Source organism: Homarus americanus, unplaced genomic scaffold (assembly GCF_018991925.1).
Source record: "Homarus americanus isolate GMGI-L3 unplaced genomic scaffold, GMGI_Hamer_2.0 scaffold36188, whole genome shotgun sequence".
In the NCBI taxonomy this organism is placed as follows: domain Eukaryota; kingdom Metazoa; phylum Arthropoda; class Malacostraca; order Decapoda; family Nephropidae; genus Homarus; species Homarus americanus.
Genome location: NW_024718183.1, coordinates 5,397,256 through 5,418,664, shown reverse-complemented (window position 1 = coordinate 5,418,664; position 21,409 = coordinate 5,397,256). Strand labels below are relative to the sequence as shown.

At 35.9% G+C, this 21,409-nt stretch overlaps 2 protein-coding genes across 2 annotated transcripts in view; one reads left to right on the top strand and one right to left on the bottom strand.

Annotated features, from left to right (window-relative positions):
* Window positions 1-10,703, top strand: part of LOC121859292 (homogentisate 1,2-dioxygenase-like) — a 37,022-nt gene extending 26,319 nt beyond the window's left edge. Inside the window, exons 5-10 of the mRNA XM_042356076.1 lie at window positions 1,527-1,706; window positions 3,203-3,300; window positions 5,143-5,271; window positions 5,660-5,786; window positions 7,255-7,436; window positions 8,694-10,703. Of these exons, the coding sequence (XP_042212010.1) occupies window positions 1,527-1,706; window positions 3,203-3,300; window positions 5,143-5,271; window positions 5,660-5,786; window positions 7,255-7,436; window positions 8,694-8,840 (863 nt within the window). The 3' untranslated portion in view covers window positions 8,841-10,703. The remainder of the gene's footprint in view (window positions 1-1,526; window positions 1,707-3,202; window positions 3,301-5,142; window positions 5,272-5,659; window positions 5,787-7,254; window positions 7,437-8,693) is intronic.
* A 7,690-nt stretch (window positions 10,704-18,393) lies between these two features.
* The window catches only part of LOC121859291, a 53,454-nt gene continuing 50,438 nt past the window's right edge, over window positions 18,394-21,409 (bottom strand). The window contains exon 17 of the mRNA XM_042356074.1: window positions 18,394-21,093. Coding sequence (XP_042212008.1) covers window positions 19,235-21,093 — 1,859 coding nt within the window. The 3' untranslated portion in view covers window positions 18,394-19,234. The remainder of the gene's footprint in view (window positions 21,094-21,409) is intronic.

Here is a 21,409-nt window from a genome sequence, read left to right as displayed (position 1 = left end):
ATTTAAGTCCATTCATATATAGTACAGTACAGTAATTTTTTTATCTTTATCAGCACTCCAAAAGGAAAGTTAGGTTAAGGTGAATTAGTTTAGGATAAATATGGTAGTTTTATGATCCATTCCTAATAAACCTAACGTTAAGAGAAATTATCGCTAAATAAGGGATAATGAGAAATAATATCCAAGGAAATAAGAAAAATTAAGAACGTGTGTGTGTGTGTGTGTGTGTGTGTGTGTGTGTGTGTGTGTGTGTGTGTGTGTGTGCGTGCGTGCGTGCGTGCGTGCGTGCGTGCGTGCGCGCTTGAGCTCGTGGAGGCAGTGGACCATAACTGTGTCGCCAACTCACCACCCAATAGTACTCGGAGTGGCTGAGACTCAGCTGTGATCTATGTTATGGTTATTTTTCAAATTGTAATTTCAGGTACGGTAGATGAATTTTCTCTAGCTCCCAAATTTTTCTGGGTACTGGTGAGAATATATATATATATATATATACAGTGACCCCTCGTTTAACGAACACCTCGGTTAACGTAATTTCGATTAACGAACTGCCTTCCATAAGGATCTTCAATTCGGTTAACGAAAAAAAATTCGCTTAACGAACTTCTTACGAACCGACCTCAACATGTTTTCGCTTGCACTGACCGGGCAACCAGCTTTAGTATCAGTCCGCCAATACATTAATCGGTTCTAGGGCTTAAATTCCTTACTATTTTTGTAAATATCAAGAAGTTTATACTATTCAATAATTTTAAAAGTTTAATATTCAATTTTTTAGTCATTTTAACAATTATTGAACGAAATTGAAGGTAAAGTGACTAGTTTAATGCGCGGCATCCAGCCTCTTAACACAGCAAACAGGCGTCAGTCTCTCTCTGTTTTCACTGGAGGTAACATCTTGCTTGAGACTCTCTTCAACTAAATGCTTTTTTTCTGTGTTTCCAAGCAAATTATTGGTCATTTTGAAATATATTTTATATATTGACAATATATAATGCAGTGCAGCATTGATTTAAAGAAAATAATCTTGAATTAAACCAGAGAGCTAAAATTTTATGGGTGAAATGGCACCATGGGGTGACTTCTCTTCCACCCCAATGCCTTCTCTTCTTCCTTCTCCTCCACCCCCATTCTAAATCCCATCATCATCATCATCATCATCATCCAGGAGCCTTCTACATACACACCTCAAAGTAAGTGAACTTTTCTACCATCTTTGTTGAATTTAGGAAATTTTCGGTGAGCTGGAACCAATTACCCAAAACCCATTGAAACAATGGTTTCGGTTAACGAACGTTTCGGTTAACGAACGACCTTCTGGAACGGATTGAGTTCGTTAACCGAGGGGCCACTGTATATATATATATATATATATATATATATATATATATATATATATATATATATATATATATATATATATATATAAATAAATAAATAAATAAATAAATAAATAAAGTTGGGTCATGATTTCTGTCAAATATTTTATGGCTTGTCTTCTCTTCCTAAAAGTATCTATTCATCAGTACCTCAACAGGGCACCTTGAACATCACTACGGAGTTTGGGAAACTGTGTGTATCACCCAATGAGATCTGTGTTGTGCAGCAAGGGATGAGGTTTAGTGTGGGTGTGCAAGAACCTTCCCGTGGTTACATCCTCGAGGTTTACAACGCTCACTTTGTTCTGCCCAATCTGGGGCCAATTGGTGAGTCTTGTGTAACTGTCACACCACCTACCAACAGTAACCATAAAATCATCTTCATTCAAGAAAGATCCCTATAAAAGATATATAACATTAAGAGTATGCTTGTTCTTAACTCCTTCACTATGTGGATGCCACTTTTAATATTTTATTGACTAACACCAGGTGATTTTATTCAGCAAACAGAGGACCCCATACACAAGTGATTAAGGAATAATTGCATTCAAAATAACATTAAGATTATGCTTGTCTTTAAAGAAAACATAAATTTAAAATAACTAGACATGATAAAACAGTAATGATTATCTAACATATACTGTCCTGTATAACTAAATAATTATTATTTTTTCAGTCTTTACTGTAATAGAGATTCTCCTCTTGTCGATATAGTAAATAATTTGTTATACAGATGATTTTGTTATATTTTTTCAACAATAAAGCTACATTATGATGCCATCAGTTAGCACTCTTAGGCAGTCGAGTACATTACCTGCTACTGCCTCCTTGTGCATTGAATATAGTTAGCTGTATCCACATTGCTTTTAATGGGCCTTCAAGCCTACAGGACCCACTTTTAACTTTCATCTTGACAAAACACCAAGACTAAACCACTACCACAAAATTAGATGTTATATAATACAATATCTTGATAATTGTCCAAAATGACTTGTGTCTCTAAAATTGAAAAACAAAATATGATAAGGAGGCAACAAGAGGTCTCACTAGCAGACTCCCAGCTGGCAGGAAATCATGGCTATAAGCTCTCTTTTTTTTTTTAAGGGTCCTAGGGCTCTGGTTATGCTGTTTAACCCTTAATTACTTTTTTTTTTTGCTTTTATCCTCTTTGCTGCTGCTCGGCGCGTTAGCTGCTTGTATGGAGGAATGTATAGCATCTGGCATATCATTTATGAAGCAAACAAACATTTTCAGTACAGCACACTTCCCTGTGATACCCTGCTTGTCCTGGGTACGCATGACGATTTCATGCCATTAATCACCACACACTGCTTGCAGTCGTGAAGAAAGTCTTTGATCCCTGAAATTCCGTATCCCTCCAGTTTCATTTTCAGCCTTTCATATGTGTCCACTGTCCACACATCCAGTATCTTAAGTACTGTAATTGCATCAAGCAGGAGTGTCAAGGCATAAAACCATGATGGCACTCTTTTACATGGTTGTTTCGTTGATGCTCCATCATGGCATCTTGTAAAATGCCCTCTAGTACTTATAATTCCTTTTACTGCATTTGCTTCAAGAATTTGAAATCTGTGTTATGTGATACTAAAGATTTGCTATACTAATGTTACTCATGTATCATTAACACTTTCCCCTGTGTAATACAGTATATTTAGTCTTTATCTGTTGAATATATGAAACAATGTCAAGAGATATTTACTGAGTATATCATGAAAGTCCCAAAATGCTATTTACTGTAGTACAAATTGTTAACAATAATCATAATAGAAGTAAAGAGGAGTCAACTTTTCCCTGATGTACAGGTGCCAATGGTCTAGCCAGCCCCAGGGACTTCTTAACACCAGTTGCTTGGTACGAGGATCGTGACGTGAATGACTTCCGCATCATCACCAAGTACCAGGTACCCAGCATTTACTTGTTTACTGATACAGTGGTCCCTCGGTTAACGAGCACCTCGGTTAATGAGATTTCGGTGAACGAGTTACTTTCCATAAGATTCTTAACTTCGGTTAACGAGCAATCTCTCGATTAACGAGTTTCTTACGAGCCGACCTCAACATGTTTTCGCTTGCATTTAGCGGTCCACCAGCTGTAGTATTAGTCCGCCATTACAGTAATCGGTTCTAGGGCTTATATTCCTTACCATTTTAGTAAATATCAAGAAGTTTATACTATTCAATAATTTTAAAAGTTTAATATTAAATTTTTTAGTCATTTTAACAATTATTGAACATAATTGAAGGTAAGGAAACTAGCTTCATGCACGCCATCCAGCCTGTCAACACACCAAACAGGCGTCAGTCTTTGTGTCTTTTCAGTGGAGGTAACATCTTGTTTGAGACTCTCTTCAACAAAATGCTTTTTTTCTGTGTTTGCAAGCAAATTATTGGTCATTTTGACATTTATTTTACATATTGACAATATATAATGCAGTGCAGTGTTGATTTAAAAAAAATAATCTTGAATTACACCAAGAGAACTAAAATTTGATGGGGGAAATGGCGCCATGGGGTGACTTCTCTTCCACCCCAATGCCTTCTCTTCTCCCTTCTCCTCCACCCCCATTCTAATTCCCATCATCATCATCATTCAGGAGCCTTCTACATACACACCTCAAAGTAAGTGTAATTTTCTACCTTTTTTGTTGAATTTAGGCAATTTTCAGTGAGCTGGAACCAATTACCCAAAAACCCATTGAAACAATGGTTTCGGTTAACGAACAACCTTCTAGAACAGATTGTGCTCGTTAACCGAGGGACCACTGTACAGTAGTGTATACTTTTAATGTAAGAAAATAATCATCTTTATGATGATCACTTTTTATTGTTTGGAAAATAACAAAGGAAGTTGAACTTAAGTGTAGGGATATGCTTAGTAATCACCGTGACAGTGTATGTTGAATACGTAACCCATTCAGTTATCACAATTAAGGTCTTAGTGGCAGTAAAAATACAAAGTTAACTGTCAAGCAGTGTTTAAAGTGTACAAAAGTCTGAACCACCTCTGTAACTCCTGTAAGTCACTGAACTAAGCTGCATGTGCCTGCACCATGATGGTATTGTGAATATGGTAATACAAGAAGTTCCTGATGAATCAGAATTCAGTTTAGTGACCTGTATTACCTATGTACAGTACCGTACTTGTTAGTCATTTTCATCACTCAGAAGACATTGTGGATTCTCACCAGGTGTGCTGCCCTTAAAATATCCCAAAACTAATGAAAAGTGATGGTAATGAGTGTAGTAGTGCATCTTTCAAACAGGGAGGTACTACCACCTTGGAAGGTATTGGAAGCATAATGTATTGTCTAATGGTAGACCCTGCTGCCATATGGCACGACAAAAATTGTGACCAAGTCCCAGGTTGCTGATCTGACTGACTTTCTGTCTCACTTAGATGCAATTTCAGTCTCATTTATTTCTCTTATTTTGACAACACAAGATACTGTATATATAAACAAAACTGTCAGCACCACCACAATAAATGAATGGCAAAACAATAAATTAATGTATTCCTAGATTTTTAGGAGAATTCTGGATTGATGAGAGAAGGGTTTTGTAATGGAAAACTTTGAGGTTTTTGAGGAGAGGCAGTTTTTTAAATGTTGGATTATTGAAGTTACACCTGTACCTTGAGATAATTGTACTGTAATTGAATTTGTTCAATTTTTTTTTATTATATGATGTGGTGATGACAGTGGTTTAATATATGATACTGTAATACAAATCTTCTTTCCTTTCAGGGACACCTGTTTGAAGCGCTGCAAGGCCACTCTCCTTTTGATGTTGTGGCATGGCATGGCAACTATGTCCCTTACAAGTACAACCTCAAACACTTCATGGTCATCAATGCAACTGCCTTTGATCATGCTGTGAGTCATGGGAAGCTATGATATTAGAATAATACTCTAAGTTAGATTTTGCTATTAAAACTTGAGTGGAACGAAAGAGAAGACAAAGTTTACCTGTACATAATGAAAATGTTAAAGTTAAACTAAAGAAAAGAGCTTAATAATTTTAGTAAAAGGATGAATATTAACATCAGGGAAAATTGTAAGCTATTTTGGAATAAGATAAAAAAATGTGAGAAGGGATGTTCTAGGAAAGAGTTTGTTTGGATTACGAAGAGAAGATAATAATAGAGACATAGATGTTAAGAGAAATATACAGCAGAAGGATATTTTTAGCATACAGTAGTATATTATGCTGATGTTGTACATTCACTCTTCTAATATTTTCCTTTGGGTGCTGACCATGCAGGACCCTTCCATCTTCACAGTGCTGACATGCCCTAGTGAAAAGCCTGGAGTTGCCATTGCAGACTTCGTCATCTTCCCTCCACGCTGGGCTGTTCAGGATCATACCTTCCGCCCACCATACTACCATCGTCAGTATTAAGTATAAAGGCAAAGAGGTATAGGTAAAGTATGAAAGGAGAGCTGATATCAGATTGTAGCATGGAAAGTGGAAATGGCCTATTAGAGGCAGTACTGTACAGATATAATATACTGTAGATAAAACCTTTCTTTGGCACACAAGCAAACCGTATGACTGGTACTGCACTCAACTGCTTTCATATTCACAACTGTAAAGTAAGGCACTTATTCACAGTATGTGGATTGTGGGTGCCCTGGTCACAGACCAGTGACCCTTAGGACTTAAGGCAAATTGTCTCCTCGGTCATCACTACTAAATCCAAAATGTTCCTTTCCACATTGGGTTGTGCCAGATGTTGTGTGAGGAATAAATCTTGGATAAAGTCAAGAAATTCCTCTCTTTTAGCTTGTGTGGTAAGATTCACCCATTCTATCTTCACAAGATTAAAATTCCCCATGATTAGAGCTTATGATCTGGGTGCTGTCTGGATGACTCTTATGAAGGTCTGCTACTTCCCCCTCTGATGCAGTCAACCTATAGCGCACACTTACTGACAGCTTATTAATATTTTGTTATCAAATTACACCAAATTGTTATGAAGGATCCCATTTCATTTAGCTTCATTGCTGGTTACTGTAAGGTGTTCCTTGACACACAGTAACACACTTTCTCTGTTTATTTTTGTCTCCTCTGTACATGACAACATTCCTTTTGTATAATTGTTCACTGTTCCAAGAGTTCACAACCCTCACTGTCACAACATTCTCTGGCAGGGCAGGTTATTCCAAGAGTTTACAACCCTTACGGGCACAGTTTTAATAACTATCTTCTGTTGACAGGGATTGTAGTGTCAACAACCATAGTTTTAAATGCGAAGGACCTCGCACTGTAGTGCTCGAGAGAAAGGGGCTGCCACATTGCACAAAACCTGTCAAGCCTCTATAAATGCACTAGTGAAGGGGACTACTATACATTTAAAAAATTATTTATGTTTGCACAGCAATTATAAATAATTATTTTATGTGGCAGCCAAGGCATGGCCAGGTGCAAAAACTGAACAGAAAATGAATGAATAATTGAACACCAAAAATTTGGAAATTGTCAAATGTCAAAATATTCCGAATTCGGTTAATTAAAATTTTCCGGTAATTAGAGTAACCCAGAGACCCTTTCTTCCTCGAATTAACAAAGGTATAGTGTATTTGTGAAATGATGTATAACGTATACGGTAGCGAGGGCCCCTTGTACATACCAGGCACATCCTCTGGTGCACTGCTTGGTGTTAAACAAATTCAGGCCTAGGTGGCCACAACTATGGTAACTAACATAATGAAGTGTTAATTTTAACATTGTGTTGGTTTTCATACTCTGACAGTTATATAATAATTGATAATTGAACATACTGTATGTACTTTGATAATACAATACAGTGTATAGGATGTAAATTTTTAGTTGACTTCCTTTTATGCATCATCCAGGTAACTGTATGAGCGAGTTTATGGGTTTAATACTTGGGAAATATGAGGCGAAAGAAGAAGGTTTTCTGCCAGGCGGTGCCTCTCTACACTCCATGATGACACCCCACGGACCTGACGCTGATTGTTTTAATAGTGCTTCAACTGCCAAACTTACTCCAGTCAGAGTTGCTGATGGCACGCAAGTAAGATTTCAGTATAACACTGCTATGCTTCTTTTCATTGGAAACACCTACACTATAGGACGTCACTTTTAATAGTTTATTTGGCTAAATCCAGACAATTTTATTCAGCACAGAGACTCACATACACAAGGGGTTCATGAACTACAGTAACTCCTTCACTACAGGATGCCACTTTTAATAATTTATTTGGGTAACTGAAATTGCACCATCATCATCATAAGATGATTGGCATTTGGCGCCATGAATTTAAGGCTGTGCGCCAAAAATCATACTAAGAATGGAAAGTCGGGATTGGTAGTCACCATAGAGTGAGACACAAGACTAGTGGAGCCTCAAGTCAACTTGCTATCACCAAGGGTTTACCACCCACTTAGCACCACAAAAACCCACCACTGCACCACTACAATCATCTCCTGCATCACAACAACAACCAGTGCTCAGCTGTTGCCAGTTACTCTGTATCACTTCATATTCATAACTTGCCACCAATGATGAGTACCTGTACTAAGTTTTTATATCTTAAATTCATAAGATTTTTATTTTTAAATTTCAAATTTTTGTGACATACAGTTTAGGGTATCTTTGATTTTCCAATTGCCAGTTATTGAGTTAATAATAGTTATATTTGGGGTTCAATAATAACTCCATTTAGGTCAATAATGGGCACCTAAGTGGCTGTAGGAATAAATTCTTAATTTTCTGAAGATGAGCTGTCATTTTTATGGGGGGTCTGATCTCTAGAGCCATTGTTAAATACCTACAGCATCACTTTAGTCCCATAAAGGTCTTGATCAAAGGTCAGCTGTTATTAAAACTGTTGGTTTATTGGCAACAGCTGGGAGAAGAATTTCTGAAATTCACAATCATAGGTGGGATTATATCTTTGTCTCCTTCAGTCCTTCAATTGGGTTAAAATCTAGTTGTAAATTACTCCTTCTACCCAGTGTTAACTATTAAATCTTATTAAAATCTTTAAACAATATTTTAGTGTTTCAAGGATTAAGGTTTCACATACAATCAAGGACACAGTAGGGAAGAGTGCAATGTGCCATTAAACAATAAGGCTTCTAGAGGACACAGGCACACACAGGATGGTAGCACCCCTACAGTTCACTCTTTGGCCAAAAATGGGGTTTCTTACATCAAGAATTATTTTTTTTATATGTGTGTAATTATGTATTCATGTTGGTTCTATTAGTTTATTACTAAGCCTGTCTTAGTATTATTCACTAGCTTAAACTTATTTATTTTTTGCAGTCATTCATGTTCGAGACTTCTTTGGGATTAGGACTGACAGAGTGGGGTGAACACACCTGTCAAAAGATTGACGGTGACTACTTCAAGTGCTGGCAAGATATCAAGAAGAACTTTAATCCCAACTGGAAGCCGACCCCAAAGGAATAAATAGGAAATTACTCTGATACCAGTGATGTTATATCATGATAAAATGTAACATTATTGATAATACTGTACACCTTAATGGATTTAATGTATAATTTACCAAATTACAGTAGTAAGTTTCTTGGGAATTGAATAATACAGGTTCAATGTATGAAATCCAGGTGAGAGGAAATGGAGACCATACATTTTCACCACTCATTGTTTTTGGGGAAATTTTTACAAAAAAAAAATATATATATATATATATAGTATATATATATATATATCACGCGCACCTACAGTGATTTACTTGCATATATATATATATATATATATATATATATATATATATATATATATATATATATATATATATATATATATATATATATATATATATATATATATATATATATATATATATATATATTCAAGACCTCTGAAGATGCAATGCCCTCCTCTTTTCTCTGAGCTTCGTACTTGACTACTGAGAGTGCCATCCGCTGATTATCTCTCAACTTATCAGGGCCTGACTCCACCAGTTTTAAACACTTCCTCCAGCCTCTTGACTGCAAAATTTAACTGGATTCCAAGGCCATCAAAATATGGGTGCAAGCACTCGGTAGGTGATAATTAGATTGACCCAAAGCACTGACAATATCGAATTTGTAAGAAGAACCACAAATTTTGTTTTAGAAAAGTTATGTTCACCATATTTATGGTAGACACCTTTGAAGCTAAAGTTTTTGTTACTGTCATTGAAGTATTGTTCAGCTGTACTTTACTTTAGTTTGTGTAATAGACAGCTTAATTGTGACATTCAAGTTAAAGGTAAAGTTTTAATTTATCTTGAATATAATTAGTTTTTTTCCTGTTTAGAAAATTTGAATGCAATATGCAAATCTGTGATATACAGTAAACCCTCCAGGTTGGCAACTAATTAGTGCCAAAAAAACCTCGCCAAACTAGAGGGCTTAATCCAATTTGAAAAAGCCTAATTGATACCGAGGGGCCACCCAAAGTCTCAAATTTTTCTATTTTACCCACATATAACCAATATTTCATTGCTGAAAGAGAATGAATAATTAGATAATCAACATAAACATAGAAAACCAACTTTAAAATTAAAGTTGAGGAGCTTAATGTACACTAAGCTGGTATCCGAGACCTTTTAAATTTTCTTCCCAACTCGATACTCACAAGAATTTTTTGTCTTTACCCCATCATTTGAACCGCCTGGGCGCTCAGACGGTCTTTCACCACCATTATCATCCCCTCCAATACCCCAGGTACTTTTGAAGCCATTATTCCACGCGAGAGGAGTAAAAAAAGGGGAACAAAGGCCAAGGTCACTCAAACAAGCACTGGGAATGTGGAATGACGTGGTCAAAATGGCTGCCTGAACAGCTGACTGGCGCTTTGCACTCGGTAAATACTCGCCAGTAGTATTAAGCAAGATTTATCTTGCACTTATTATTACACAATTATTAGTTGTGATTGCATTTAAATTTAAACTCTCGCCAAAGGTGAGGGTTTGGTTGCCATAATGGAGGGCAGGGTACTTTGAATTTTGATCGCCAACTTCGAATTCGCCAAACAGAAAGTCGTCAAACTGGAGGGTTTACTGAATAGTCTTGTATATAATGCAATCAAGTGTGATAGATGGATGTCAAATGCCATTTTTGGTCTGAGTGAGTGAGTGTTAACTTGCGAACAAAAATATGAGTATTAGCTACATTATATTTAAATTATTGGTAATAGTGTATCTTTATTGTTTTGGGTAAAATATGTATACTGTATATAGGTTGTAGTTGGACCAATTTAGCATTTCAAAACTGGAATATATATCTGTTAAAGAATAGTTAATAAATTTGTGCATTTCTTTAATTCTGGAAGTATGTAATAATTTCATCCTTTGAAACTTTAAATAATTCTAATACATAATAGTTGAAATAAATGGGGATTTCTATTTTGAAATGCCATTTTATTACTGAGGATGGAGTGAATGACTTCCTGATTTAGGATGGGTGCTAATCCCTCTAATGAGAGCTTGCCTCAAGTTTGGGTATATTAGTGAGATACTGCCAAAATGGTTATTCTTCCAGCCATAGCCAGTTGTTCCAGTTAGTAAAGAATAGGGTTCATGAGTGAGCCTTTACATTTTAAATTAAAGAGTTACAGAGCGATGGGCTCGGTCCTTCACGTCCTTCCTAACATTCACTTCTCACTCCATTCAGGAAAAAGGATTCCTAGAAGATGAACCCCACTTCTAACTTCTTGTGTCATACCCTTAGAAGGGGGGAAGCCAAGTTATTACTCCATCCTCAATCACAAACTGGGGAATTTAATCCTGAAATCTCACTTCATGATCAAGAGCCAGCTCACAGCTCACTGATCCCCATGACAGACTCCCTTATTGATATGCACTAGATAGATCAGTATTTTTTTTTTTTTTTTTTTTACGGGGATTAGCTCACCCGGGCACAGGTCACTGACCCACATCAGGGCCTGGGAGGCGAAAATGTAATAATAATAATTAGGTATTCATATTAAATAAAATTTATAATAAAAATACAAACATAAAAATTAAACAATAATTTATAGTAAATAAAATTTGTAATACAAAATTAAAAACAAAATAACAATGATAACAATAATAATAATAACCACTAATAATAATAATAATAATAATAATAATAATAATAATAATAATGATAAAGGACCATAAAGAAATGAAAAAATGAAAAAATCAATAGTGAGAAACAATATATGTACAGTATGTTGTGTCGTCAAAGTAAGAGAAACAATTGAGACCCTGCAATTGTGTGTAAATGAGGCAGAAATTCAGATCAGCAACCTGAGACTTGGTCACAATTTTTGTGATGCCATATAGTAGCAGGGTCTCCCATTAGACAACACATTATGCTTCCAATATCTTCCCAGGCGGTAGTACCTCCCTGTTTGATAGCTGCCTACTACCTGCTACCTACAGGAATGTGTTGTGTGTATCACATACCTACAGTGTAGGTATTCAACTTAAGGAATATCTACATTCTGTAGCTTATCTGGAGTGTATTACATCAATATTATTCTCATCCAAGTGGGCTCAGGACAACATTCTATAAGTTAACGTGTCATGTGATGTAAAATATACAGTACATAGTTGAGGTCTGGCATGTTATGAATGCATACAAAAACATAAAAATATGTTAAGTATAAAATATGTGTTTGGTCAACATTCATACAATATTGTAAGGTTTGATTCACAATTATATCAGTAAATTGTTTGTAAAATCAGAGTACAGGAAGAAATGAACAGTTTACATATGAGTGAACCTGAAAATTCAGATATTTTATAAATGAAATTTCAGGAGTGCTGGATAGCAGTAGTAACCTGCATTCAGGGAACTGAGGCAACTTGTTTACTAACTCCCTTTGTATACAGGGGGACCCACTTAGTGCAGGAGATGCTTTCCTAAGGTACTCAGGTACACCTCAGACACCTATACAGTAAACACAATGTATTTTATCTTTAATACTCCTACACATATCAGGTTATTACAAATGATCTTCCTGAAAAAATAACAGGCACTGTGAAAAGCAAGATAGTGTACTGTACATACTGGTAATACAGTATAGGTAGTTCATCAATTAATATTTTAAATACAACACACAAGGGTGATGAGAAGGTTAAGCTTGAGACCTTATCAGTGAACTAAAAATATGTGTACAGTACTTTATGTATATTACTTTTTAAATTTAATTTTGATTAAAAAACATGTATTTCTTAAATAAAACTTGATACGTTGGTGTTGTACTCGTTTTCTGTTTAAAATGGCGGTCTTTTGGAAACATTTTGCCCTAAGGTGGACAACCTCTTATCCCAGACACCCCTTACCCCCAATTAGTCCACCTTAGCGAGGTTTTACTCATATATAAAGACACTTTTATCTTTGACCCCTGTGACCACCACCCGTGACCAACTTGGACTTGCCCAACCTTAGTTCATTCCCAAGTGACCCACTGCCACATAACAGCTAATCCATTAAACAGACTGCGCTGAACTTGGCCCGTAAATTCACACAAGTTAAAATGTTTATATTGTTGACTGTGTATACTTATTTCACTGTTACATTTCATAGTTACTAACTCCTAGGTAATGAAACAGTAACGAATTGTGTGTGAAGATTATTCTTTTAATAAGTATTGCTTTACTCACCATAAACTGGATGCATCTCAATCACTGTGGATAATATGTTAGTGCCTAAAAGAATGCATACATCAGAGATGGGAAATTAATTAAGAGATAGTAATTACAGATAACATAAAAAATATAACTAAATTTAAGGAATCCAAAGCTTCTGGAGTGGATGGAGAACAGACTCAGGTGATAAGTGGATAATAATATTTCCATACCACAAAGACACTTTTTCAGGAAACCCTTCCATCAAGGTAAAGCCCCATGGGACTGGAAATCAGCTACTGTCATCCCAGTATACAAGAAGGGTAGAAAAGTGCAACAGAAAATTACAGACGGATCCTCGACACCGGCTCCTACTACCACCTGAGATCCTTAGCCCGAGAATTGCTGTTCGACACCACAACCGCATCCAGCCCATACGTGAACAAACTGATCGCTATAGGAACAGCCCAGTCCCAACCATTGTAAAAATTATCAATAACTTGTAATAAACCAGTGTATTCACTCCCAGTAAATCCTACTTCTTGCACTGTCACTATGTTGAAATGCCCTGAAGTTTGAGCTTTTCCCCACCTAGTTATTATATATCTTAATTGTATCACTTATGTTACTTGTATATTATTTGTAAATCGAAACCCATTCCCCAATTATGTAACTGTATATTTTCAGCCTTCTGGCTGCTATGCTCTTTCAATAAACCGTTAATTATTATTATATGCGAACTCTTCGAGCACAGACTTATCAGCACATCACAATATGATTTCATGGTGAGAAATCCTACCTGATAAACTTCCTCACTTTCCTTGAAATAGTAACAGACTATGTGAACCAAGGTTTACTAGTGGATGTGTTGTACATGTACTTTCTAAGGCATCTGACAAAGTCCTACATACACAAATAGCCTTTAAGATCTAGGCACTTGGTATCACAGAAATTATTGAAGTGGATTAATAAATGGCTTAAAGACAGGCAACAAAAGTTGGTCATAAATGAAGTACATTCAGAATGGAAAAAGGTTCTCAGTGAAGTACCACAAGGATCTATCTTTGGAACCATCCTGTTTGTGATCTACATTAATGCCAAGATGTTGTCGCAACAATGCAGTAATATCTTCGTTAGCCGGAACAATTGGTGCAGAGCACTTCCGGGAATGAGAGATTTCTGGATAACGACACGTCTCTCAAAGTTGGAAAAAATCCCTCATCCCCGGAATTTTCCGGGTAACGGAAATATTTTCTTGGAAGTTCCAGAAATTGCCCATTACATCATCTCTCAAACCCAGAAAAATATCCCCCATCCCGGAATTCTCTGGGTACCATAGTTTTTGGAAAATGCGCCTGATTTTCATCTCTCAAACCCGGAAAAAAAAATCCCCCATCCCTGGAATTTTCCAAAATTTTTCGGGTATTGGGAAAATTTTCTTGGAAGTTCCGGAAAATCATTTCCAAAGCCAGAATTTTCCAAAAAATTATGGCTTTGAGAATGATTTTCCGAGAAAATTTCAATTCCGGATATCGGAGAGTTCCGGGTTTGAGGGATTCCGGCCAACGGAGATATTTCTGTATCTGCACGAGCTGTTCAAATGATCACAAGACTGGCAAATGCTCATTAACCCCAAGGCACCAAACTACAGTAAGGCATGTCTCCCCCATGCAGGTACTGTATGTTGGAGAAAATTTAAAAAACAACCGAAAAACAATTTTAATCTTCCAAACTGGTCACGCATGATATAAACAGTAAAAAAATACACGTATGGTACTTACCACAGGCTAGCATCACCAGGGCTAGGAAGTGTTGAGAATGCATGTGATGCAGTGGGGTGAGGTTGGAAGTACCTGGTAAACAACACTGATTTGTAAGCAGTATGAGGCACAGGACACTTGTTTTATTATGTAATTACTACTGTATTTACACTTCTAATTCGGTACAACTCCATCTAGTGCTTGGATTTGTGTTACCTGGGATGGGTAGAAAATTCCCATCTTGAAACCTTAAATGAGAAGGTTGGCAATGGATACAGTAGTTACTTATCACACAAATTTACTTATTCACAGGTGATGCACTGGTACTTTACCAGAGTGAGATATGAGCAACCTCTACACCCCATAGTTCATTCCCAACTTTTTCTATTCCCTTTTATCTACTCTTGCCCATGAACAACCATGGACAGACACAATCAACGATTTTTAGGCCTTCCTGTGGGATCATCATCACCTAAAGGTCCAACCACATTGCTGCTTGTGAGCAGTGTGCCTTGGACATTAAACATAACTATGGAAAGTTTAAGAATGAACAAGCACAAATTCAAAATAGGAACATGGAATGTGAGGACATTATATGAGGCTGGTAAGTACAGGTATGCAAATGTTTGTAGGGAAATGAAAAGATTGTAGTGGAACATTCTGGGATGAAGTGAAGTAAGATGGTCAGGTTCAAATAAGATTAGTGACAATGTTTATGTCATACAGTACTGTATATTCAGGTGGTGAAAAGCATGAGAGAGGTGTTGGTATTCTTGTAAACAAGAAGATGAGCATTAGTATAAAGGGATATTGGGCAGTGTCAGACAGCTTTGTTAGTCAAGTTCAATACTAAACCTACAGGCTTGGTAATAATACAGGATTATAAACCAACAAATTGTAGTGAAAATGAATGGCTGATTATAATGAGTGATACAGTGGTCCCTCGGTTAACGAGTTACCTTCCATAAGATTCTTAACTTCAGTTAACGAGCAATCCCTCGATTAACGAGTTTCTTACGAGCCGACCTCAACATGTTTTCGCTTGCATTTGGAGATCCATCAACTGTAGTATTACTGTAGTCCGCAAATACAGTAATCGGTTCTAGGGCTTATATTCCTTACCATTTTAGTAAATATCAAGAAGTTTATACTATTCAATAATTTTAAAAGTTTAATATTAAATTATTTAGTCATTTTAACAATTATTGAACATAATTGAAGGTAATGAAACTAGTTTTATGCACGCCATCCAGCCTGCCAACACAGCAAACAGGCGCCAGTCTCTCTGTCTTTTCAGTGGAGGTAACATCTTGCTTGAGACTCTCTTCAACTACAGGTAAATGCTTTTTTTCTGTGTTTGCAAGCAAATTATTGGTCATTTTGAAATTTATTTTACATATTGACAATATATAATGCAGTGCAGTGTTGACTTAAAGAAAATAATCTTGAATTACACCAGGAGAACTAAAATTTTATGGGTGAAATGGCACCATGGGGTGATTTCTCTTCCACCCCAATGCCTTCTCTTCTCCCTTCTCCTCCACCCCCATTTTAATTCCCATCATCATCATCATCCAGGCGCCTTCTACATACACACCTCAAAGTAAGTGTACTTTTCTACCTTTTTTGTTGAATTTAGGCAATTTTCAGTAAGCTGGAACCAATTACCCAAAAACCCATTGAAACAATGGTTTCAGTTAACGAGCAACCTTCTAGAACGGATTGTGCTCGTTAACCGAGGGACCACTGTATTAGCAAAAGTTTGGAAAGGGAAAGAAACACCGGAAGTAGGTCTACATTGATTGGGTAAGAAATAGATAATAATTTCAAATACCGTACATGGTTTGAACAACACCCTAGTCTTCTCTATACCCTGTTACATGGATCTCACCCCCCAGGACAATATAAATAACATAGTCAGGCATCAAATAGATTACAGTACATTTTAATTCAGGAAAGATTCAGAAATTCAATAATCCAAACCAATACTTCACTGGAAATGAATGTAAACATAGAACCAATTACTGTATTGGCGGACTAGCCGATCAGCTGATGCGCACAACAAAACGTGTTTGTCGTAAGGATTTCGTTAATCGAAGTTTTGCTCGTTAATCGAACTGAAAATCCTTATGGGAGCTAATTCGTTAACCAAAATTTCGTTATTCGAACCGTTCGTTAACCGAGGGATCACTGTATATATATATATATACAGTATATGTGTGTATATATATATACAGTATATATATGTGTGTATATATATATATACAGTATATATGTGTGTATATATATATATATATATATTTTTTTTTTTTATTTAATTTTTTTACGGGAATTAGCCCACCCAGTCACAGGTCAAATGACCCACAAAGGAGCCTAGGGGCAAAAAAATAAAAACAGAAAGAAATTAAGAAAGAAATTTGGGGGGATGAAAGAAATTTCCAAATTATAATTATAAATTACAGTAGTTTATTTACTATACAATTTCCTCTTCAATGTTCAACCTCAAACTTGAAACATTCAAATATTTCAAATCAAAGATGTGACACAACACAAGAAAATGAAAAGATATGGAGACAAAGGATATGATAAGCTTTCTGAATTAATTTACCCTTTATTTACTTAGAAACTTTAATACAGGTAATCTATTGATTATCTGTCTTCCCCCCCCCCCCAAACTCTGACCATTTTAACCAGATAAAAAAATAGTATAATTTGGCAACAATTGTCTGTAGTGTTTAATCTAGTTTGATGTTTGTGGTTCATTGCATTAATCCATTTATACTGATTAAAACTGCACCTAAGTTACCTGTGGCATCCCAAAAATAAAGTACAGCAGTGACTGGATGCAGGTAAAACTGTAAAATAATTCATGCATGAATACAGAATTAGAAACGACCACTATCTATGATTTAAAGACCAATAAGCAGCAGATATCAAAGTTTTACAGTGAAACTGATTCAAACACGGACAATGAGCAGAAAACCTTAAGTAAAAAATCCAATCAACAGTCAAATTCTCTTATGTCTGGCAGCCACCACTGCTTTACCATCTTACACACAATACTTTTCAGTGCTTCCACACACACACACAAACACGTATTATTGTAAAAACTGCAATAAAGTTTAGAAACATACTCTTGTACACACACATTGTACTGTACATTAGACATATTAACTAATACACTACAAGACCAACACCTACTGCCAACCTTGCAGACAAATGTATTTCTTGATGCAACCACCCACATATACCAAATAGCCTTATGTTAATTTCTTTCACATTACATGTGTATTATACTTCAGTTAGCTTTATATAAGTACAAGTACAGTCTTATATCATTTACAGTACTTGAAAATTATTTCATGTGTTACCTTTTATGATGGCAACAATTTATAATGTGACTGGTAACAAAAATATTGTACTGTACTGTGTATTATATACAGGGGGTTCCCAGGTTACGAACGGGTTCCTTTCCTGAGGATGTTCTTAAGTCAGATTTGTATGTAAGTCGGAACACATGCTATGTGCATACCGTACTTACAGAACGATGTTTAAAATCCCACTATATCATAGCCCAAGTCCTTATATACATCTAAAATCACTTAATTTAAGACACAAGATAAAATAGAATGACAAAATACAGTAAATGAGAGTAAAAAATAAGTCAAGTAAATAAAATACTGTACTGTAAATTTCAAGTTTAACCCCGTTCGTATCGGCGGGCATTCATAAGTCAGGGACCTCCTGTATACAGTATCTTTCTGGGGCCTGCATGCTCTAGAATTCAACATATAATATTTACTTTTTATTTTATTTGATATTTTGTATATTCTAGACCTATTATTACCCAAACTTGGAAAATTCTTAAATCTGGTCCCAGGCTTGAAGATAATCAATATATACTGTACAGTACTATCTATATATTAAAATGATTATTAAGCTTTCTACTTTGTTATATATACATTATTTAAATATAAAATTAACTCTGCTAATATTATTAGGTTATTTTTCTCCATATCACCAGTATATGAATTAAAATATTGATGTCTCACTCTATGTATATCTGTGTACAGTAGTTACTCAATAAATAATATGCTTAAAGTAAGTTATCTACAGTACATAATCCACCCAGGCCGTAGATGCAAATCATTCCAATTATTAGTACAGTATTACAAAAATCTTTTCATGATCAATTACCCAACATAAAATTTGTCTTGTATGGAGTTATTGAAGTGTCAAGTCTTTCATATTCTACTATACAAGTATAATCTCATCATTTCATAATGATCTAAATACAGTACAGAATAGTAACTGACCCTTTCCTATACAGCACAGGGTATATATAAAAAGTGAAGTACAGTACAAGTTATAAATATTGATCAATCCCATCTCTTATCAGGAAAGTGTGGGCATAAATGATAGAGTAACAAATAGCAATACACTCAAGAATATGAAATGGGCTGCCCATTGACGATTCAAGGAAGTACAGTTTTTGGAGCTCTGAGCCTGGAGGGTTTATGAGACGCAGTAGGAGTAACAAGTGTGCCTCTCCTTGGCAACTTACTGCTAACATGAGGTTCTGTTTCTGACTTACTCCAGACCTTATTCTTTATTACTGCATTTGCACTTGGAAGCATGGCATGGTGATTCACTAACACTGGTAATTTTAATCCTGCTGTAATCTGAGGTTTTGAAATTCCTTTATTTGGTATTCCTGATGATGACTGTTTACTCTGGCCTGTGGTAGAATTTGTGGTCTCCTTCAAAGGTGAGATGGATTTGGGCAAAACATTTTGAGGCACAGATGATATGATTTGGGGTTTCTTCACTGTATCTGTGCTCTGTTCACTGCCAGAGTCTCCATTTGAAAGTTTGAGATTAGATTTTACAGGAGCCTTCCTATTAGGCTTTAGAGGAACATTTTTAGAAGATAAGACAATCTTTGAGATTACAGACCGAGTAGTTGAAGATGTTTTACTGTCACAACTGGAAGGCCTCAGGACAGGTCGAGACGGTGGAATTTTCTGCGTCTGATGTGCAGAAACTCCATTTATAATCTGAGGTGAAATTTGCCTAGCTCTTACTGCAACACCTTTGCTATTATTTTCCTTATCACCCTCTTTTTCAAAGGTTCTGTTGACTGCTTGTACTGGCTTACTAACACTGCTCTTTCTTGATATGGAATTAGTCTTTTTAGCCATTTTTTCTCTCCCTGATTGTACACTCGCAATAGAAGAATTACTAGTGTTCTTTTTATCTGGAACATCTTTTGTGTCTACTCTTGACTGATGTGACTTCTTAACTTGGCCTAATTTATTGTTAAGTGTATTTAATTTTACTTTCTTGTTACTCTTATTCTTAACTGCAACATGTGAAACACTTGAGATACTCTGATCAGACATTGAACTGTTACGGTCTACAGTTTGCTGCTTACTTTTTACATAATTTTGTTTATTTGTTCCTTTACTTTTCTCAAAACTCTGTTCTGATTTTCTAGTGTTTTTCAGGTGTTCTCTTTTATTAATTTTGTTCTCTAGATTAGGTTTTACACCATCATGAGCACTGTTTGAATCTGTCACAATGACTTCTTCCTTGGAACAAACCAGCACATTATTACCATTTTCCACAAGTTGGCTCCCATCAACATCAATCTCTATTGACAATGTCTCACCAACACTGGTTGCCACTGGTAGCTTCTCATCGACACTGGCTGTGACGTTCATAGATTTAATTAACTTTGATTCTAAATGTGAAGTATTCTTATTGCCATTAACTTTACAAGCACCATTAACCTGCTTCTGGTTATCATCATAAGCTGATACCTCTTCATCATCTGACATCATCTTTTGCTCAACATTGATATTCTGGGTGTTAACTGTCAGTTCAGATTTTAACTGATGTTCACTTCCAAGGTCAGTGCCTAAATTTGGCTCTCCTTCACTAACACTCACACACATATGATGAGACTCAACTGTTTGTATTATATTCATGTTTGGAAATTTACTTATATTGCTCTTATTAGCAGTACCTTCATCCATTATATCTTGCTCTGAATTTTTAACATTTGCCTTTTCATAATAATATTCATCTTTACCATTTCCTTGTTCACCTGAGGCTCCAGTACCAGCTTCCCCACTGCCTTTGTCTTCTTCCTCCACTGAAAGAGCTTCATCATCTGGTCCTTCATAAATATTTGAGTCGAGACTATTTGCAGACTGCTTTACATTTTGGGGATTTTCTGATGAAATGCTCGGTATCTGAACTTGGAATTCTTTTGTCTTCTTGGCGTCTTCAGAAGACTCTTGGGAGAAACCTTGCCACGCTGGACTATCTGCTAAAATAACAAATAAGTGTTTCATATAGATGAAATGAACAAGCAACCAAAGCTTGATAAAACTAAAACCCAGGCACAAACATATAGTTTAAAGAAATTATTTACCTGTACTAGTACATTATATTTATTATGTGCAAGTAACCAGTTCCTATATAATTATATAAGTCATGATAAAAATATATATATATATATAGATAACTCTACACAACCTCTTTCAAGTGCTGTAGCAAGGAAACTTAGTTGATTCCGACATTTGTCACATCAACATTGTGCCTAGAACTGTCCAAGGAATATACCCTGCCATTTACTGCATGTA